Source organism: Leptidea sinapis, chromosome 34, assembly GCF_905404315.1.
Source record: "Leptidea sinapis chromosome 34, ilLepSina1.1, whole genome shotgun sequence".
Classification (NCBI taxonomy): domain Eukaryota; kingdom Metazoa; phylum Arthropoda; class Insecta; order Lepidoptera; family Pieridae; genus Leptidea; species Leptidea sinapis.
Window position 1 is genome coordinate 10,808,663 of NC_066298.1, and position 19,108 is coordinate 10,827,770.

The 19,108-nt window shown below is 36.2% G+C and overlaps 1 protein-coding gene across 4 annotated transcripts in view; it reads right to left on the reverse strand.

Annotated features, from left to right (window-relative positions):
- Positions 1 to 1,794: 1,794 nt before the first annotated feature.
- LOC126975053 (transcription factor CP2) overlaps positions 1,795 to 19,108 on the reverse strand; it is a 57,792-nt gene continuing 40,478 nt past the window's right edge. For 2 of the 4 annotated variants that reach the window (XM_050822850.1, XM_050822853.1), the window contains exons 13-19: positions 11,109 to 11,170; positions 10,111 to 10,156; positions 9,294 to 9,384; positions 8,844 to 8,959; positions 8,381 to 8,455; positions 5,309 to 5,444; positions 1,795 to 4,650 (exon numbers count right to left, since the gene is read on the reverse strand). In XM_050822850.1, coding sequence (XP_050678807.1) covers positions 4,507 to 4,650; positions 5,309 to 5,444; positions 8,381 to 8,455; positions 8,844 to 8,959; positions 9,294 to 9,384; positions 10,111 to 10,156; positions 11,109 to 11,170 — 670 coding nt within the window. In that variant the 3' untranslated portion in view covers positions 1,795 to 4,506. Of the gene's footprint in view, positions 4,651 to 5,305; positions 5,445 to 8,380; positions 8,456 to 8,843; positions 8,960 to 9,293; positions 9,385 to 10,110; positions 10,157 to 11,108; positions 11,171 to 19,108 lie in introns of all 4 variants that reach the window. The other 2 variants (XM_050822852.1, XM_050822851.1) reach the window with 2 other exon arrangements.

Consider the following 19,108-nt stretch of genomic DNA (forward strand, 5'->3'; position numbering starts at 1 on the left):
TCTCAAGATAGATGCAATATGAGCATGGTAAGCTGACAGTGTGGTACCTAAATCTGTAATTTAAAGGAACTAGAACGACTCTAGATGGCCGGAAACATAAGATATCATCTCAATATTGTTTATTAGGCCTCAAATAAGGCTCCGGACATAAGTTTTGACGTTTAACGTTGAATAAACGTTGGTAAAGGCCTTTCAGTATGCTCAACATTTCATTTTGATTCGAATGAACAGGATATTCTTATTTCGACCAATCGCCTCTCACTTGAACACCGTCCAGTTCTGCTCCCCACACGGCACCGGCTGCGTCCCGTTTTTAAGAAGTGAGTCAGAGGTGGAAGGTCGAGACGACTTGTTGCAACTCAGCCTCCACCACTTACCTGTACTGGTAGTGGAGCTTTCCTCTCGACATTGTTTCGAAGTAGAGAGTTGCAATGTGCCTTGAGATAACGGAATTGTAATCGACCCTGTGGAACTGCGAGCCAGGCAAAATTTTCTTGTTGTTCCTCGTATCCCATACCAGACGTGTTGACGATCCATTCTAACTCTTTTATGCTGATATATTATGATGCGAATACTTTGGCAGCAGTTGCTAGACCAAATGGCAAATCTGTAAGAGATGACCTCTGTAAATCAATCTTAGTAAACACCGATGAGACGGTGCTATTGGCAAGTGATAGTAAGCCTGTGTTAAATCGATTTTTATCATCCAATCGTTCGGCTCGTACAATTCCGGATTGCAATGAACTTGGAATCCAATCAAAGCCAAAAAAACGTTTAATAGGTCAGAGAATTTTATTATTTGCTACAACTACGTATACGACATCATTGGAGAATAAAAGCCTATGCGTAATTTCCCGATCGCGCAATTCTCTTCGGACCCGTGTACAACTTGCATGCTTTGCATTGTCCAGTATTATTTTCGAAGTACATACCACTAGTAGCCATCTGGTCTGGCGTACGTCAGTAATGCTCGCACCATGGACTGCATCGTACAGTTGCTTCAATTGTCCGCGGTGCAGTGCTCTGTGAACGGCTAGATCACTTCAAGTTGTCTAGAAGCGTCTCTTGATTGTGTCTTCTACCGCATTATCACGGGAAGTGCCCCGAAGACCTGTTTCCTGCCTCCGAATTCCACTTGACACGAAACAAATTAGGATATCATCCTCCCGATCTGGATATCTGGAGTTCCTCCACAGTGCGGTTTTCAAAATATCTTCCACATACAAACCAAACTATGTAATGAGCTTCCTTGTGCGGTTATTCCAGCACGATACACGAGTATCCTCAACAAAAGCGAGTACACGTTTTTGAAAGGCCACCAACTCCTGTGATTCCTCTGGTGTTGCAAGAGAATGTGGGCGACGGTGATCACTTTAGGTGAGTGACATAACATGCTCAATAATTACAGTCCAGTCCATGTTTTTTTTTAAATGACAATAAGGGACAAGACGAGCAGGACGTTCAGCCGATGGTAGTTGTAACGCTTTGCCCATCACAATGCAGTGCCGCTCAGGATTATTGAAAAACCCAAAAATTCTGAGGGGCAGTACAACAGCGCTCGTCACTTTACGGTACGGCGCCCTTCAGACCGAAATACAGTAATGCTCACACATTACTGCTTCACGGCAGAAATAGGCGCCATTGTGGTACCCATAATCTAGCCGGCATCCTGTGGAACGGAGCCTCCCACATGTGAGTGAGACAATTGAGCAAGTCTAGTGCTTTTATATTTGGAGTTTGCCATGTTTTTTGGGTGTTAATATCTGCAGTGTTGTATAAATAAAACAAAGATAATTTATTACTATCATATATTGCCACTACACAACATAAGTAACACTTAAACACTAACTAATATAAAACTCCGGACACAATAAGCGCTGTTCTCCAACAAGGCACATAGTAAGGCTATAACACCGGCTCACACGGGTGTTGCTTAAATATACATATCTAAAATTATTTATTAAAACTAAATAATTCAATAGACTTGCAAGTTAGTGAGATTTTTGCGTTTTATTACAAGTTGACAACTAAATAAAACATTGAAGGTAAATTATTAAATTAAAAAAAAATAAAACTCGTATTATCTCTACGTAAGCGCAACTGTATTTACAAAATAATGATTTTGGGATGAATATCTCGATGTTTCGTTGACTTTAAAGTACATACATCTAAAGCTGTTTCTATCATATTATATATTGCATTTTTAAATGTAATAGTCAAAGAACAATGTTCAGCTCAGGTATAACTAGGAAGTAGTTATTATTAAACTAAAGTCAATTATCTACGTACGTCATTTACACGCTGGTCAGTTCTAGACTGGAACCACTTTGACTATATTGATTCTGTCCGTCTTAATCCGCAACTTCTAGAAATAGACATAAATTCGATAAAGAAAACCTTAAACAAGCTATATGGCTTTCATTGATTGATTAGCTAAACCTGGAAACACCAGAGCTTTGAAGTTTGACTATAACATAAATCAGAAAAAAATAAGAAATAATTTGTAGTTGATAATAGACTTCCAAAGGCATTTATTAATAAAATACAATACAATAAAATATAATTACAACTATAATAATAACATAACACTGATACTTGGTGAGACTGACATTCGTACACGGAGTATATAACACCTTCACAAGTTAAAATGAATTATTATTACCACACAAGCCTTACTTATTTAAACTTTATATATAATAATTAATATTGACGTAAAACCTATACTGAGTTATTACAAAAAAGTAAAACTCGTGTTGAACACTCGTTTTAAAAAAGTTCTTGTAGAAATTCGTATCTTTGTGTTGTTTAGCGTTAAACAACCTTTAATTTTTGTAATAACAACAATAATGTTGTCTAACGAAAATTGCCTTTCGAGCACAATTACTTAGACAAATATTCAAAATTTAACAATTTAATCTACGGATAAAACTTAGCAAATAATGGCGATTTTTTTTAATAAAGGCACGACAAAAATACGCTATTATAAAAAGCCTTATAATTAATTAATAATTATAATGGTAATTGACGAACAAATGGCAATACCAATAACAAAATGTGTTACAGCTTTACCTAATAATAATTTTCAACTAAAAATAAAGAGAATTCTTATACTGTACTTCGTCACACTTGGAATATATTATGTAACAGTTGTCTGTGGCACATACACCAAGTGTGCCTAAAATAATCTCATTTTATACTAAGAAGATACTCTAAATTCAACATATTTCAATAATATGCTTCTAAAAACCAGCTGATTTTATAATATAATATGCTGATTATACCTAATGTATGTTGTGACACTTTGGTCCCATTCTAATAAACTAGTTGCCCATTCTCTCCAACTCTGTACTTAGCACAACAGGATGACAGACTTCATAATAATAAGGTGCCATACAGAGGTATAACAAGAGACAAAAATTTCATGACGTGCAATTTAAAATCTAAACGCGAAATATGAACTTTATAAATAAATTGAAAGGAAAAGTTTTTAATTGTGGAACACCGCTTTAAATGAGTTCCAGATTAAAAATTGTAGAATATACGACATGCTCACACTTGAGAAGGAGAGGGGAGTCTATCAAATGTAAGTGAATCGTCCAAAATATAATGAATTAGTGTGACATTGTTTTTGTATAGCTAAACATAATAAAAACTAGTCACATTTAATTAATATCTATGAGATGAGAGTTAGTACATATAAAAGGTACGCTACTCGGGAAAAACATTTTGTAATACTCATATCTCTACATATTTTTATATCATTTATTTTATAATAAACTATAAAAATACAATAATCTATGTAAAACGAACGCCATGGCTAAAGACATAATAGATCTAGATTCAAGAAAGATCTAGCAGTTTTCTCTGAGTATATTATTTTATCGCTTTAACAAAGTAATAGTTCTGTTTGTTATTTGTTGCGATGCATTCTTACAATTATTATTAGTAAGCTATCCACGAATCGACTTTTGTCGGGTATTTCTGAAACCAAAGTCGCCATATCTACAGTTATCGCGCGAGTTGAATGCAATCGGGGCCTAAGATAAAGATGATTTTAATAATGACTTATCCGAGTCCATCAGTTTTCCATTAAAAAAAATGAGTTTTTATTCAACATCAAGCACGAGAATTCGCGAAAAATGTTTAGTTTAGTTTTCTGTTGAAGAAAGGCAGAACAAAATTTAGAGATTTAATTATTGGGTAAATATGATGAAAATATTATCCATTATTTTAATCTAGTGTAAAATGGTAAACTTGAAGCATTGTTTGAAGATTTATCGATAAATTCATGTAATAATAAGGTCATCAATTTTCCCGGTCACATCACTATCGCATTCCTGAACTCTGCATATATCTCGCGCGATATCTGTACGCTGCCTGAATTGAATTTATCAAAGACAATCTGTATAATTGTATTCTTGTAACTTCAACAAGAATACAATCTGTGAGTTGCTTATACATCAAAATTATAAAAACTTAGTTGTATCTCACGATCGACTCCTGCCATTAGTGGTTGGTGGGAGTGAGAAGTAGAGAGTTATCCTCGTAGTCAAGTCTGTAGGTAGATGTATCCGGCAGGTGACGAACCAACTCGTCTGTCAATCGTACTCTAGCTCCATTCGGTCCACTCACAAGCACAGTCTCGCAGTCCTAGAAAAAATTATAAATAAACTTTAAATGACAGAGGTGTCAGTCAGTACTTAAAACAAAAACAACATGACGCTTAACTGAAAATCGTGACGATTTGCTATAACTTTCAATAAAGAAAATTCACTTCAAAATCTTTCAAATTGTTCTGTGGCCACATACAGTACTAACACCTGAATGGTTACAGTTGAGTCCCCTGACGTCATTGGTAATATTGATTTAATAAATTACCTTTTGTTTGAAGGATAAAACTAGGGCCACTCCGTCACACAAAGTAGGCTCAGTCTGTGTTACCTAAACACAAGTGCTGTTCATTAAACACCACACGTTTTGGCAATTTTACTACAAGATATATTATATATGTCATAGTAGTAGTCGTAGTAGTAGCGAGCCAAGGAGCGAGTACGAACATGATTCTGTTATCATCTTAGCTCGGATGTAACCGGCGTGCTGTGCAAGTGCCACAACCACATTCTATTTATTATAGCGGTGAGTAAAGTAAAAGCTTTGTGAAACACAACAAACAAAAACATTTTTATGCTGTGTGTTTATAAGACTGTGTTTTACTTGCAGTCGTGTTAAACACCCAACAATAGACAACCACGAAGATCCTGAGCATGCGGCCGATGTTGCCCCGTCATATATATAATATAATAAGTACCTTGGCAGCCGGATTGTTGGTGCACAGCTGGTGGAGTTTGTGCAACAGTTCTGACGCCAGGCACGCGTCGAGGTAGAGCGCGCTGTAGATGGCGGTACCGGCGGACACGTACAGTGTCAGGCGGGGCTCAATGCGTCTGTGAAGATACAAACACTAATGTGTCAGAATAATAGTTTCGGTCTGAAGGGAGCCGAAGCTAGTGGATTTACTGGGTAAATGAGACTTAACATCTCAGGTAGACGAGCCCAATTGTAGTGCCGCCCAGAATGTTTGGGTTTTTCAAGAATCCTGAGCGGCACTGCATCGTAATGGGCAGGGCGTATCAATCACCCTCAGCTAAACGTCCTGCTCGTCTCGTAACATAAGCTTAGTCGCGATTTGTTTCTTTCATTGGCATGACAAGATAATAAACAAAAATACTAACACCATAATTATTACTATAACAACAAAGAACACAATTGCATCAATTTGACATCTATTTAAAAGGCATTGTCATGATTGCAGTGATTTTGTGACGTCAGCATCTGGCATTAACAGTCGGAATCATGCCGCAGCTGCATTAGGTAGTCGTGATACAAATTTGTAATAATTGCATGCGAATGAAAACGAAATCTAGGTCAACGAACTTAAATCATACAATAATTTGGTATTTGGCCAAATTTTGTAAGCGAAAACTTAGCCGCGTTGGGCATTTTTTGGTAGGGGAAAATCTTATGGGTTCGCGTCACTGTCATGCTCATGACTAGCGCACGCGATAAAAAATAATAAAAAAAAATATAGTTAGATACTATTTGGATGTGTGAAGTCTCGTGAGTTCGCGTCACCGAAATGCTTATAGCAGTATATCTGTAGCTGTACAACTGACGTATTGTGCAACATTTACTAATGTTGCACTACTATGCAATATTATTTTAAGTGAAATTGAATGGATTTAGTGCAAAGTTCAATATGTATATACTGTGCAGTGTTAGTTATACAGTTTTTGTTTGATTAATATATAATTGAAAATAAGTAAAAAAAAATTGTAATTAATAATTTAATCGTTTTTAAACATTATGAAATTTCAAATTTTACGAGGGCTGTCTTATTAAAATCTTTTTAATTGAAAACTCCTTGGTTTTATAAATCGAATACCATTTATTTCTTTAAAACAAGATTCTCGGTCTTTTCACAAGGTCTTTTCAAACTTGTTTAGTCGTTGAGAAAATGGAATTGACTCGAGAAAATTCTAGAGCGATGATTTATTATGACTTTCGAAGTTGTTTAACACAAAAACAGTGTGTTGACCGGATGATTTCTGCATTTGGTGATGAAGCCTCATCTAAAACCACGATTTATCGCTGGTTTGCTGAATTTCAACGTGGACGTGTCAAGCTCAGTGATGATCCCGTCAAGGTCGTCCAAAAACTGCAGTCACTTAAGAAAACGTTGATGCTGTGCGTAAGCTGATTGAGGAAGATCGACATGTGACATACCGCGAAATTCAGGCAACTTTAGACATTGGCATGAGTCAAATACAAATAATCGTGCATGAACAATTACGTGTAAAAAAATTGTTTTGCCAATGGATACCGTATTTGCTCTGTTAAGAGCAAAAGGCGGCTCGCGTTACTTGATGCGTCAGAACTCTCGAAAGATTCCACGCAGGATCCTAAAATTATGTATACAACATCGTATCAGGTGACGAATCCTGGATATACGCGTACGAACCCGAAACAAAAAACCAGTCACGAGTTTGGGTGTTCGAAAATGAGTTAAAGCCAACAAAAATTGTTCGTTCACGGAGTGTTGCAAAAAAATGGTGGCCACGTTTGTCTCCAAAACCGGCCATGTTGCGACTATTCCTCTTGAGGGACAAAGAACGGTTAATACAGAATGGTACGCTAGCATTTGTTTGCCACAGGTCGTTTCTGAACTCCGTAAAGAGAACTGCAACCGCCGCATCATCCTCCATCACGACAATGCGAGTTCTCACACCGCGCACAGAACAAAAGAGTTTTTAGAGTAAGAAAACATAGAATTACTAGACCATCCGCCGTACAGCCCCGACCTAAGCCCTAATGATTTCTATACTTTCCCTAAAATAAAGAATAAATTGCGTGGTCAGAGATTTTCGTCACCTGAAGAAGCTGTGGACGCCTACAAAACGGCCATTTTGTAGACCCCAACTTCCGAATAGAATGGTTGCTTCAATGATTGGTCCATCGTATGGAAAAATGTGTCAAATTTCGCGGAGAATACTTCGAAAAGCAATAAATACATTTTTAAATAGTAATGTTGTGTCACTTCCTTGATTCCCGAAATTTTCAGTGCCGCCCTCGTAATACTAAATGTTCCAAGTGTTCGGCACGTTTAGAGCGGCATTCTCTATAACTACCATTTGTTTTTATTTTATTAGATACTGTCGCTATTTCTCAAAATTAATATTTGTATAGAGCGACTATGGCAAAAATCAGATGTGTCGTCATTAGTATTTTCTTTGATTTACGCGAGTGTTACACATTTAAATAAAACACTTTTAAAGGATTAAAACGCATGTTTTTACATTCGATTTTTGCGTATTTGTATTTTTATTTTAGTTAAACCGACGATTCAAGACCTTTCCAGATCTACTTTTCAGGGGGGCGTAATATAAAATCACAGTTACAGTTACATGTAATTATTTAAACACTTTTAAAGGATTAAAACGCATGCGTTTAAAAACGCGTCCTTAAGTGTTTAATTGAAATGACTAAATTTGTTTAGCTGCGTCTGTCTTGTCTCAATATATCTCGTAGTTTTTCCTGAAACGATGGTCAAACTTTACTCTGGTCATCGTTTTTGAAGAAAATGTATTATTATAACCACCCATAACCTGTGAAGGTTTTTTTAATCCGTTGTAGCCACATTTAAGATAAAGAATTATGCTATTCATGACGTGCACAGTTTTGATAATGTTATTGTAACAATCTCAGAATCACGAAACAAAATTGACCAAAGTCATTAATTATCTTTAAACTTAATATTTGTGCTACACATTCATATTATACTTAGTATGTCACAAAGAAGTAAAAACAAATAGTTGAAACTTACTTGGCATGCAGGGCATTGTACAAACGTATTCCATCGGCCAGACCGCAGATCTGTATAAGGTCGTCTCGGGACAGTCTGCGACAAATAATATAATAAACATACTATGTTGAATGAAGCGCACCTTAAATAATATTATTAATAAAAAACAAATTCAAATTACCAATTTCTATATTTACTATTAAATATTTTCATAAGAGCTTACTATCTAATCTCCTCTTTTGTGCATATATCTAACAGTATAAATGTAGCTTGAATATATATCCTGTATTATGTTAATTTATTGCATTACGAAAATTTATTGAAGTAGTACTTTGCAGAAATCTATAATTATCCAAATATTTAAGTTTTCTTTAACTTAGCACTAGTTAATTCGGCCAATATTTGTCTTCTATCAATTCGACACGAGAGTCTCGTGCTAGAGTTTGGCGTCATTAATTCATTCCAATCGTGACCGTAGGTATACCTCAGCAGGTCAGCCCCGGAGAAGTTCGCGAAGGTGTTGGTGTGGTGACCGAAGCGATGTCGAGACAGCCAGCTCTGCGTCTCGTTGGCACCCGCGTCCTTCGACAAACCATTGTTCTGTAACCAAACGATTAATTTACATTTATTTATATGAACAATGGGCCAAGTTCTTTATTAAATAAAAAAAATATAATAATCTTACAAAAACTTACAATGTATAAAAGGAATTTATTTTCTCAAAACTGATTGCTATTGCTATAAAATAATCATAATCTAGTGCCAGGCTGTCCGATCACTTAGATATTCAGCTGTGGAGTAATAGGATTTACGACAGAGCCATTTTTTAAAAAGACTATTATAAACGTGTATACATTTAACTATTATGTAAGTATATAAAGACAAATCCTTCTATACAGTAACCGGTTGGGCCGCGGAACAGTGTTAACCTTACCTTGTCATCTTCACTATTGTTCGCAGGCAAGTCGGGCAAAATAGCTCCAGGGGAGTGGCATGATGGTGTTTGGACCTTCACTTCGGAGCTGCTGAAATCATAATAACTGCAATTCAATACTGCCTTAGCAACAAACTTAGAAATTACAAGTTTTTGTAAGTAAATATCCATCTGTAGCTATTAGTAAAAGGATATTTATAAAACGAAAACATTCTGAGTACAGTTACAGTTGCCCCTCCTGCTGGTATTGAACATGTCATATATTTTTATTTCCCCAACGGCCATCTGTCCGTCGCGCTATGTGCGTGTCCTCATCAGAACCTTTACTTACTATGTAGACGTGTGACGTTCAAACTGTGGTGTTTTCTACCACGTTTCCCACGATTAAACCCTTTGTATGTATATTATTTTGTAAAGGTATTTTTTATGACAATAAGGGACGAGACGAGCAGCTCGTTCAGCTGATGGTAATACGCCCTGCCCATTTCAACGCAGTGCCACTTAGGATTCTTGAAAAACTCAAAAATTGTGAGAGTAACTACTAATACGCTCGTCACCTTAAGACATAAGATTAAGTCTCATTGGTCCAGTAATTTCAATAACTACGGCGCCCTTCAGACCGAAACACAGTAATGCTTGCACATCAGTGATTCAATGCATAAAATGGCGCCGATGTGGTACCCATAATCTAGCCGGCATCCTGTGCAAAGGAGCTTCCCACTGGTAAACGTCTTTCGTCGCCTCTTACGAGGTTGCTGTCTATGGTGAAAAATTCTTAGATGAAAAACATTGTACTGCAACTATTTATTATACTTACTCTTGGCGATAAAGCGGCTTCATTTGATTTGTCGATGTGATGATAGCTGAAAACAAAACACATTCATTAATAAAATGTGAGTCTAATAGATTCAAAGTAGGTATGTCTCATAGGTATTAGTAGTCATTTTTCAAATTCAATAGGTCTGGGAGCACCGCAGGGGCCTACTCTTGGATCGATTTTCTTTCAAGTTTTCCTTTCAGGCAATTTAAGTTTGTTGATAAAAAGTCGCATATATATACACGCCCCGCCTATTACAATGCAATGTCGCTCAAGATACACGACTGACGCTAAAATTGTGAGCGGCATCGTAAGAGAGAAAGACATTACTGTGAGACATAAGATGTTAAATCTCATTGGCCCAGTAATTTCACTAGCTAGTCCTTCAGACCGAAACACAATAATCTACCTAGCTGGCATCCTGTACAAAAAACGTTATAAATAATAATTGTTACATTTTTTCAAAACTTCAAACAATAATTTAGTTCTATGATATATATAATATTGAATACTTTAAAAACATATGTACTAAACACTCAAGCAGGATTTTTAACTTTATACAATTTTATCATGGTTAAATAAATTGCGAGTCACATTCAGACTCTATTTTTATTTATTTGTCGAGCTAGCTCCATACTAGACTATTATTCAGGAATAAAATGCTAAAACATATTCTAATAATTGTTTTGTTGTTGTTGATAAAGAATAACGATATATGTTTATAGATTTTTTATGAAAGGACAAACGAGTGTTCGTGTCACCTGATGTTAAATGATCACTGCCGCTAACATTTTCTTGCAACACCAGAACTATCACAGGAGCGTTGCAAGCCCTATAGAAAAGTGTACGCGCTTTTTTTGAAGGTACCCATGTCGTATTGTCCTGGAAACACCTCACAAAGAAGCTCATTCCACGGCATGGTTGAACATGGAAGAAAGTTCCATAAAACCGCACTGTGGAGGAACGAAGAGATAACAGGAAAAACATGGCTTACTTACATGGCTGGCTCAGTACAGGTTTATTTGTCAAACCAGGGCTGCCGATCGATTTAGGTGCAGTACTGTAACAAATATTTTTTAATTAATACAAAAACTGTAGCCGTCAAGAATGAGTTCAAGGTTTTCTTACGTCTCTTTTTTTATGACAATAACGGACGAGACGAGCAGGACGATCAGCTGATGGTAATTGATACGCCTTGCCCATTACAATGCAGTGCCGCTCAGGATTCGTGAAAAACCCCAAATTGGCTCGTCGACTTGAGACATAAGATGTTAAGTCTCATAAGATCAGTAATTTAACTAGCTACGGCGCTCTTCAGACCGAACACAATATATAATGCTTACACATTACTGATTCACGGCAGAAATTAGCACCGTTGTGGTACCCATAATCTAGCCGGCATCCTGTGCAAAGGAGCCTCCCACTGGTAAAGAACTCTCAGATCAGAACCTAAGTAATATAATAATTAAAATATCATTTATTTAAGATTACAAATAGCCAATATAAAGTAGGTAAAATCTTATTTAAGTAACATGTATCACATACATTTATTTCAACACATTAATTGATGAAGCCAATGTCTATGTATTACATTATTAAAACTATTCACTACATTTAAAACAAAATTTATATGTCTAGATAGACTCTTGCTGTTAGAGAACCGATATAAAAACAGGTCAGGTTTAATACTTTAGTGTGTCATGTGTGTGTAAAGCTATGTCTTACACTGGCGCTTTGTATGACAGGTTGGTGTGGGTGCATTGCTCAAAATAGAGCATTAAGGAACCACTACAATAACGCGGCAGCTCCATAAATATTCTAAATGCGCTGTTATATTGAACTGTTAACATGTTCATGACCTTACACTTATAATTAAAGCAGAGCATGTTTGAATAAAAAGACTGACAATATGAGCTAAATAAGAGACTTTGAACATTATTATTTATTACTATACTACTTTACAATTAAAATAGATGTTTCTACAATATGATCCCAGAACATGTACAAAACAAATTTGTTACGAAATTTAAAAGAATTGTTAAAAAACGTTTGTGTGGGAAAGGTTACTATAGCATAAACGATTTTCTTAATGAAACCATGGACTGGGAATAAAGTGAACACCATCAGGCTCTTTAATTATAAATGTTTATTGTACACATATCACATTGTAATCCATATTTTTATTTGATTATTTTGTATATAAGTGTGTGGCAAGGCTTGGAACACCAACTAATATTGTTACTTTGGTAAATGTGTATCAAGTCACAGGTAACAGGTAGTTTATCTAAATAAAAATAGGCCAACTGTGAGTGGACTCATACACAAAGGGTTCTGTACCATTATACAAATATTTGATGTAATAGCATAGTAATACGCCAGACTTAGAATATACTATCCTATAGACGAACTACCAGCCCATTAGTGATGGACCACTTTTGATTTGCTAATGTGTGTATTAACTGGTTTAATATTCAAAATATTTAAGAGCTTGTAAAGTGTGGCTGACTGTTTACAACTTGTCAAGCAAAACTGGTTACAGTAACAATTTATAACCTTTTCTATCTTGCTAGAACTCCATTAAAGATGAAATTTTCCCTTGCATACTTTGTTTGTCTAGTTACCAGTATATTGGACCCTGGTACCCTAGTTTCTTGTAAGTCAATGTAATACACCATCTGTCAAATTTTCTGCTGTCTATTGTGGTTTTTGAGAGTTAAGGAGGTCTTAGTATCAGGGTTTCAATTAGTTATTCGTCAGGTAACAAAAAACGTACACTATTTTTACACAAGATCCTTTTTACTATACATGTGACAGACAGCTCTTCACATAGGTAATGCATGGAGCAGATGAAATGACAAAGCATATGCATATTTCGCTAACTATGGGCCTGATGAGAAAGCTCATGGTCGCTCAGAGGGTAATGGAGAGGGCCATGCTCGGAGTTCGAAAGAAGATCGAATCAGAAAAGAGGAGATCCATAGGAGAACCAAAGTCACCGACATAAGCCAAATGGGCAGGGCAATTCGACGGACAGATGGCTGTTGGGGCAGCAAAGTTCTCTAATGCCGATCACGTGACAGAAGACGCCGTGTTGGTAGGCCCCCCAAGAGTTGGAGCGACGACCGGAGTATGTAGGATGAGGGCCGATCATCATGGAAATCTTTCAAGGAAAGGCCTCCTTGAAAGTCCAGCAGTAGACGTCTTCCGGATGATGATGAATATACATTTGGAGTGCAGCAGCATGACCCAACTACTGGCACAAATCCTCAGATGACAATGTCCCTCTCAGATATTCAGAGATATTAAGAGTCTCTCAAAGATACATGATATAGTATGGAATATAAACACACACATCCTGTAAAATATGTTGTTGCAAAACTACCTTACCCTCAACAGAGAACAATAATACAAAAGCAAATGAATTTGCAGCGGTCCTCCACAGTGCCGTTTCAAGGAGCATTCTTCCACGTACTACAAAGCTGTGGAATGAGCTTCCTTGTGCGGTGTTTCCGAGACGATATGACATGGGTACCTTCATAAAAAGCGCGTACACCTTCCTTAAAGGCCGGCACAACTCTCTTGTGATTCCTCTGGTGTTGCAAGATAATGTGGGTGGCGGTGATCACTTAACACCAGGCGACCCGTACGCTCGTTTGTCCTCCTATTCCATAAAAAAAATGAATGTATGTACAAGTAAACAAGTATGTGGTAAGAAGAAGTTTGTAAAATTATAATCAGAAATATATTATACATATATTCTAGAAATTATGATGTTATTTTCTCTTAATTAAATATTAATAACATTCAACAATTGCAGTACACTGCAACACCCAAATGGGTTTATGGTTGTACTTAGATTTGGGTAGGTAATATTGTATAATATCTTTTTTGTGTGTAAATAATAAAAAAAAGATATCTGCAGTAGACTGTACCAACTAACTACTAACTTTTAATGGCCTGAGCTTGTTTGAAGGAGTCTTCTGGGAAAACACACACCAGTATTCAGTCAAACTAAAATATGTTGCTCTCTTTAACTGAAGAAACTAACAAAAATAAATTAAGTGCATATTTCTATCAAATAAATCGTTGATGTATCAAAAATTAACTAATAATATAATTTCCCAATAAGTGTACTAGTCCCTGTAATTATAATTAATATACACTATTTACATTTCAGATATCAGTGGGAGGCTCCTTTGCACAGGACCCCAACTAGATTATGGGTACCACAACAGCTACTTAAATGAGCTAATGGCAAACAAGATTTAATATCTTGTCTTAAAACAACAAGCACACTTGAAGTGCAACTCAGAAGTTTTGGGTTTTTCAAGAATGTTGAGTGGCACTGTGGGGTGCACCAATTACCAGCAAACAACTTGCTCAACTCATCCCTAATTGTCTTAAAAGAAAATCATTTTACCATAACACAATATATAATTTAGTGTATGGAAACAAGGATTCTCAGATGTTTCAAAGTTATTTACAGGTATATTTTTTTATAGGACAAGGAGGCAATGTTTACATCTAAAGTAAGAGATCATTGCCACCTGCACACACTTCCAACAACCAGATGAATCTGATGTTTTGGACATGTGTTGCCTCCATTTCAGGCAGTGGTAAGGACCCTTTCTTGAAGTACTCATGCCATATTATCCTGGAAACAGTGGGAGAAAACTCATTCCACTGTTTGGTTGTCTTACTTAACAGCAGTTCATCTGTCTGTGAAGTACTACCACCACATCCATTTCAGGAACAAAAATTGTGTGCTAGTTTTGTTGTTTCTGAGGTTGATCTGAAGTCAAATGGTGACTGGTGTGTAGAGTGATGTGACAGGGGACTACATGGTCAAATACCACTTTATATAAAAAATAATAGCAGAAAAATATCCCTTTGTTATTCAGATACATTGTTGTTTAATAATAGTGATTGAATTATTGAAATTTTATTATTCCTAAGATAATAATTTAATTAACTTTATGTAATAACACCTCATTAAAATATAAAAAGATGAAACTGGTTATGACACAAATGTTATCATTCAAAATATACAAGGTCTAAGATTGTGAAATTATTAATTTTGCCATATTGTATTGTAAGCACAAATCAGAGAAATTTTATTTTGAATCACTCCTTCATACTGACTAAGAGAAATTTATACAACAAATGTAAAGCCCACCCCAAAGTCATAGAATGAAATAGTTATGTACCGACTGTATCTATTTCAGACAAATGTAATAGCACACTTGACAATTTTTTTTGCACCTGGATAAGATGTAGAGACGAATGTTGGTATTTGCATAACATTTCAGTATTTATCAACATTGTCATCACACCTACCAGAAAAAATATCTCCTAAAAGTGGATCAAATCGGTAAAAACTAGATATTTACTGTAATCTGAGCCGCGAAGGTCTGACTATCACATTGTTGGCCTTCAATCTCTTCGCAATCTCAATATAAGTGCGGAGATCGGCGTCAACTTCCACTTCTGCTTTCAGCAAGGAGAACTTCATTCGCCAGCCTCGAGCCTCAAGGCCGTGCAACATTCGGGCACGGACTACAATACCACGGCCGACATTTCTTGCACTTAGTCTCTGCTCGAGGACGAGCATATTTCTCGTCAGCTATAGTCCTGCCTGGTCAGGTTGAAGAAGATAAACGCTCCAGATCTAACACGGTAGGCTACTCCGCCCACAAACACCATAGCTAGAGCACGGGACGCCTCAACCACCATTTGTTTTAAGTGCAAGGCAACTAACAGACTCGAGTTCATCCACTGTTCACTTATCCAACATTATTTTAACAAGTCCGTTCACTATGATATCGGGGCACTCTTTGTACACCTTATAACAATGAACTAAATTCGCTTTTATAAATTGAAAGACTTGTACAAGATTACACCGGTAATAAACAAAATAATGTGCAAACTGCAAATTGTTTTCTATTCGATACAAGAAAAAAAATGTGTATCTAGTGTACGTGACAAGCGATGGATCATGGAACGAACGAATGAATGACCGCTGGCGCTGATTGGTTGCAAAGCGAGGCGCGCTGGTGTATTGGATTAAAACCGGTTCGAATTGGTTTGCGTCGAGCCGAGCCAGCTCACGTTAGTGCATCAGTTGTGACGTCACAATAATAGTGAGGGGAAACGATGAACTAATTCTATCGAAGGATTTCGCTAACATAATACTGAAGCTTATTATTATACAACGATGGACTATAGTTTTGTTCAGCTAGCAATGGACATGTTTTTTGTTTCAATTGCAGGCAGTGTTTAACCGGATACAACTACAGTCACTATGCAGTTTTGATCAATTGAGTCACAATTGGTTTAAGCAGGATGTCTGTAGACCATTACCGGTTATCAATCTTAAATTTATAATTTAAGCGTTCGCCCAGATCCCTTATTCTCGTACGAGATAAAAGCAAGACGCGACCCTAGACAACAATGAGTTGATGAACTTTCTTACATCACTTATTGAGTTATATATAAATAACTCATATCTGACGCAGTGCCAGATATATAAATTACGTATTTGTAGATATAGAATTAATTATGTATAGATTCATATAGTGGGTACTTATATAATAATGTTTAACGATATTTTCCTTTGTTTGTGCGTAATTCTGTATGTAATAAATTTAACTCAAATGGCACTGTAAATTTATTTAGCAACAAACATAAAAGGTTCTGGAAAGATTGTGGAAAATAATTAATATTGGAATTCGTTTGTAGCTACCGCTGTAGAATCAAAATCATTTAAAAAGTGTTTTAAGCTTAATACTAATTTGAAAATTGATAGTTCGCTTAGATAAGAAAATATGGTAATAATCTCGAAATTGTAGGCTATATTGAAACACATGATCAGATTTGGATTGATGTTTTGGCCGAACCATCGGAAGCGGTCCGGTACCGGAACATATTCGATGGTACGTCATATTGTGCATCGCATAAAATAATTATTAGTAGCAGATTCGATGGTTGTCCGGACCGTACCGGGTGCGGGGACCTTTTGGTGCGATCAGTACGTGTTTAAGCCGCATCGGACCGATTACTAGGTCCAGGCGGTACTCTGCCTTCGAATGCGAAACATGTAAAGACAATGAGTATAAATTCCTAATAAATTATCGGAATAATTTTTGTATGTTTGTAAATAAATTAAAAAAGATTTGAAAAAGGAGTTGTTCTAAATGGGCCGGTCTTTGTACGTTTACTAGATAGCGTCAGATTACGCAAAAAAACTTATGATTACTATTTGTTTGATATTTATTATATTTGTCGTATTCAAATTCAATCATTGAATTGTTGTTGGCAATATAATAATTGGCTGTTGCACATCATTAGTTTCACGCGTCTAGTCGCTTTATCATGGAAACAAAAGAAAATATGTCACCATAGAGCTATTATAATATGCTTACGCACTTACGGCCGTTTTCAATAACTTATCTATCCTTAGTTTAACTTACTAGAGGTAAGACAAATCTAACCTTTTACGCTTACTTACATTTCAATAACCTATCGACATAAAGCATTTGACAAACGGTTCTGAATATACTATTTACAGATAGAGAAACATTACTACCTTCTACTGTCAGTAATTAGCTGTCAATAATCTGAAGCTGTCCCAATATACCCGATTAGTCATTTTTATCGCCTTATATTGGGACGCGTGAATTGCAAATTCCATACAAACTTCTATCGCTGATAAGCTATACGTCGTCTCATTGACAGACAGCGTGTACGGGTAAGGTGAGTTACCGTTGATAAGTTTATTGGGACAGAAAAGCCAACGATAGTTACGATTTTTATCTCAAGTAAGAGATAGACAGAATATTGGGAACGGCCGTAAAACTATATTGGACATAACTATGGATAGATAAGATCTTGTCATTAAACGGTGACAGCAATGTATCCGTAACTAGAGATACATTATTGAAAACGGCCGTTAAGTAACTAAAGTAATAACGGCCAGTAACCATGACAACTGACACATTAACGCCATATTTAAATAATTATAAATGTCGCCTTGATTTATTTCTATATAAAAAATTGTGAACACAGAAACTAGGTGTAATTAATTAAAATTTCTAGTAATTTATATTGAATTCCAAGCCGATAGTATTCTGAAACATCTCCTATTGTTTTAACAATTGCATTGTTAGTCTCATAACTTTTTTTTATAAAAAAGTTTCTATGATTAGAACAATATAATCACGTCCTTACACTGTATGAATAGCGTCTGTGTAGCCCTCCGTACGAGCAGACTCTGACAGTGTACACCCCGCCGGACAAGCAAAATATCTATGTAATCGTAGTTATAGTAATAGCAATGTTTGATGAAGGTGCTAAATGTTTGCAGCCGACACAGTTTAAGTCAGTCGAAATCAAATCTCTTATACCCTTTAGCTCTTAACGAGACACAGATGACATTATATATTTTGTAGGTACTTGTCTGTGACTTCGTTCGCGTTACGCGTTGTCCATATACAAAGAACGAAAGCAGATAAACATCTAACTTCTCTAGTGCCCGCCTTGCTTCACCACACTTACTTTTATTCCATAGATTTCTAAGGCTGTCTTTCGTAATATTATGTGGAGCCGACCTAAAATTCGTATCGCGCTAAAAACCGCGCGAAAAACCGATCTAGCTCACTAGTTAACTTAGTTTTCACAAAGCAGAGTTCGATTATCCAGGCCCTTATATTATGCTTATGTACATATATTAAAGCGATGTTAGTTTAGAAAAAGAAAAATACATTAAATTATTTACTTTTCACTTTGTTGTAAGAAAATATGAGAAAAACAAGATTTTCGTTCATCAAATGTTACACCCTCCTGCACAACTAAAAACACCCTCAAAGTCTGGATGTGTGGCTTTCAGCCACCGCGGCAGTTTTCCAAAACTTTCTTCCACGTACAAATTTCGATTCAGTCGATTGTTTTTTGTTCGTCACAAACACTCAAAACTAAATATGAACAGTATTAAGTATTCAGA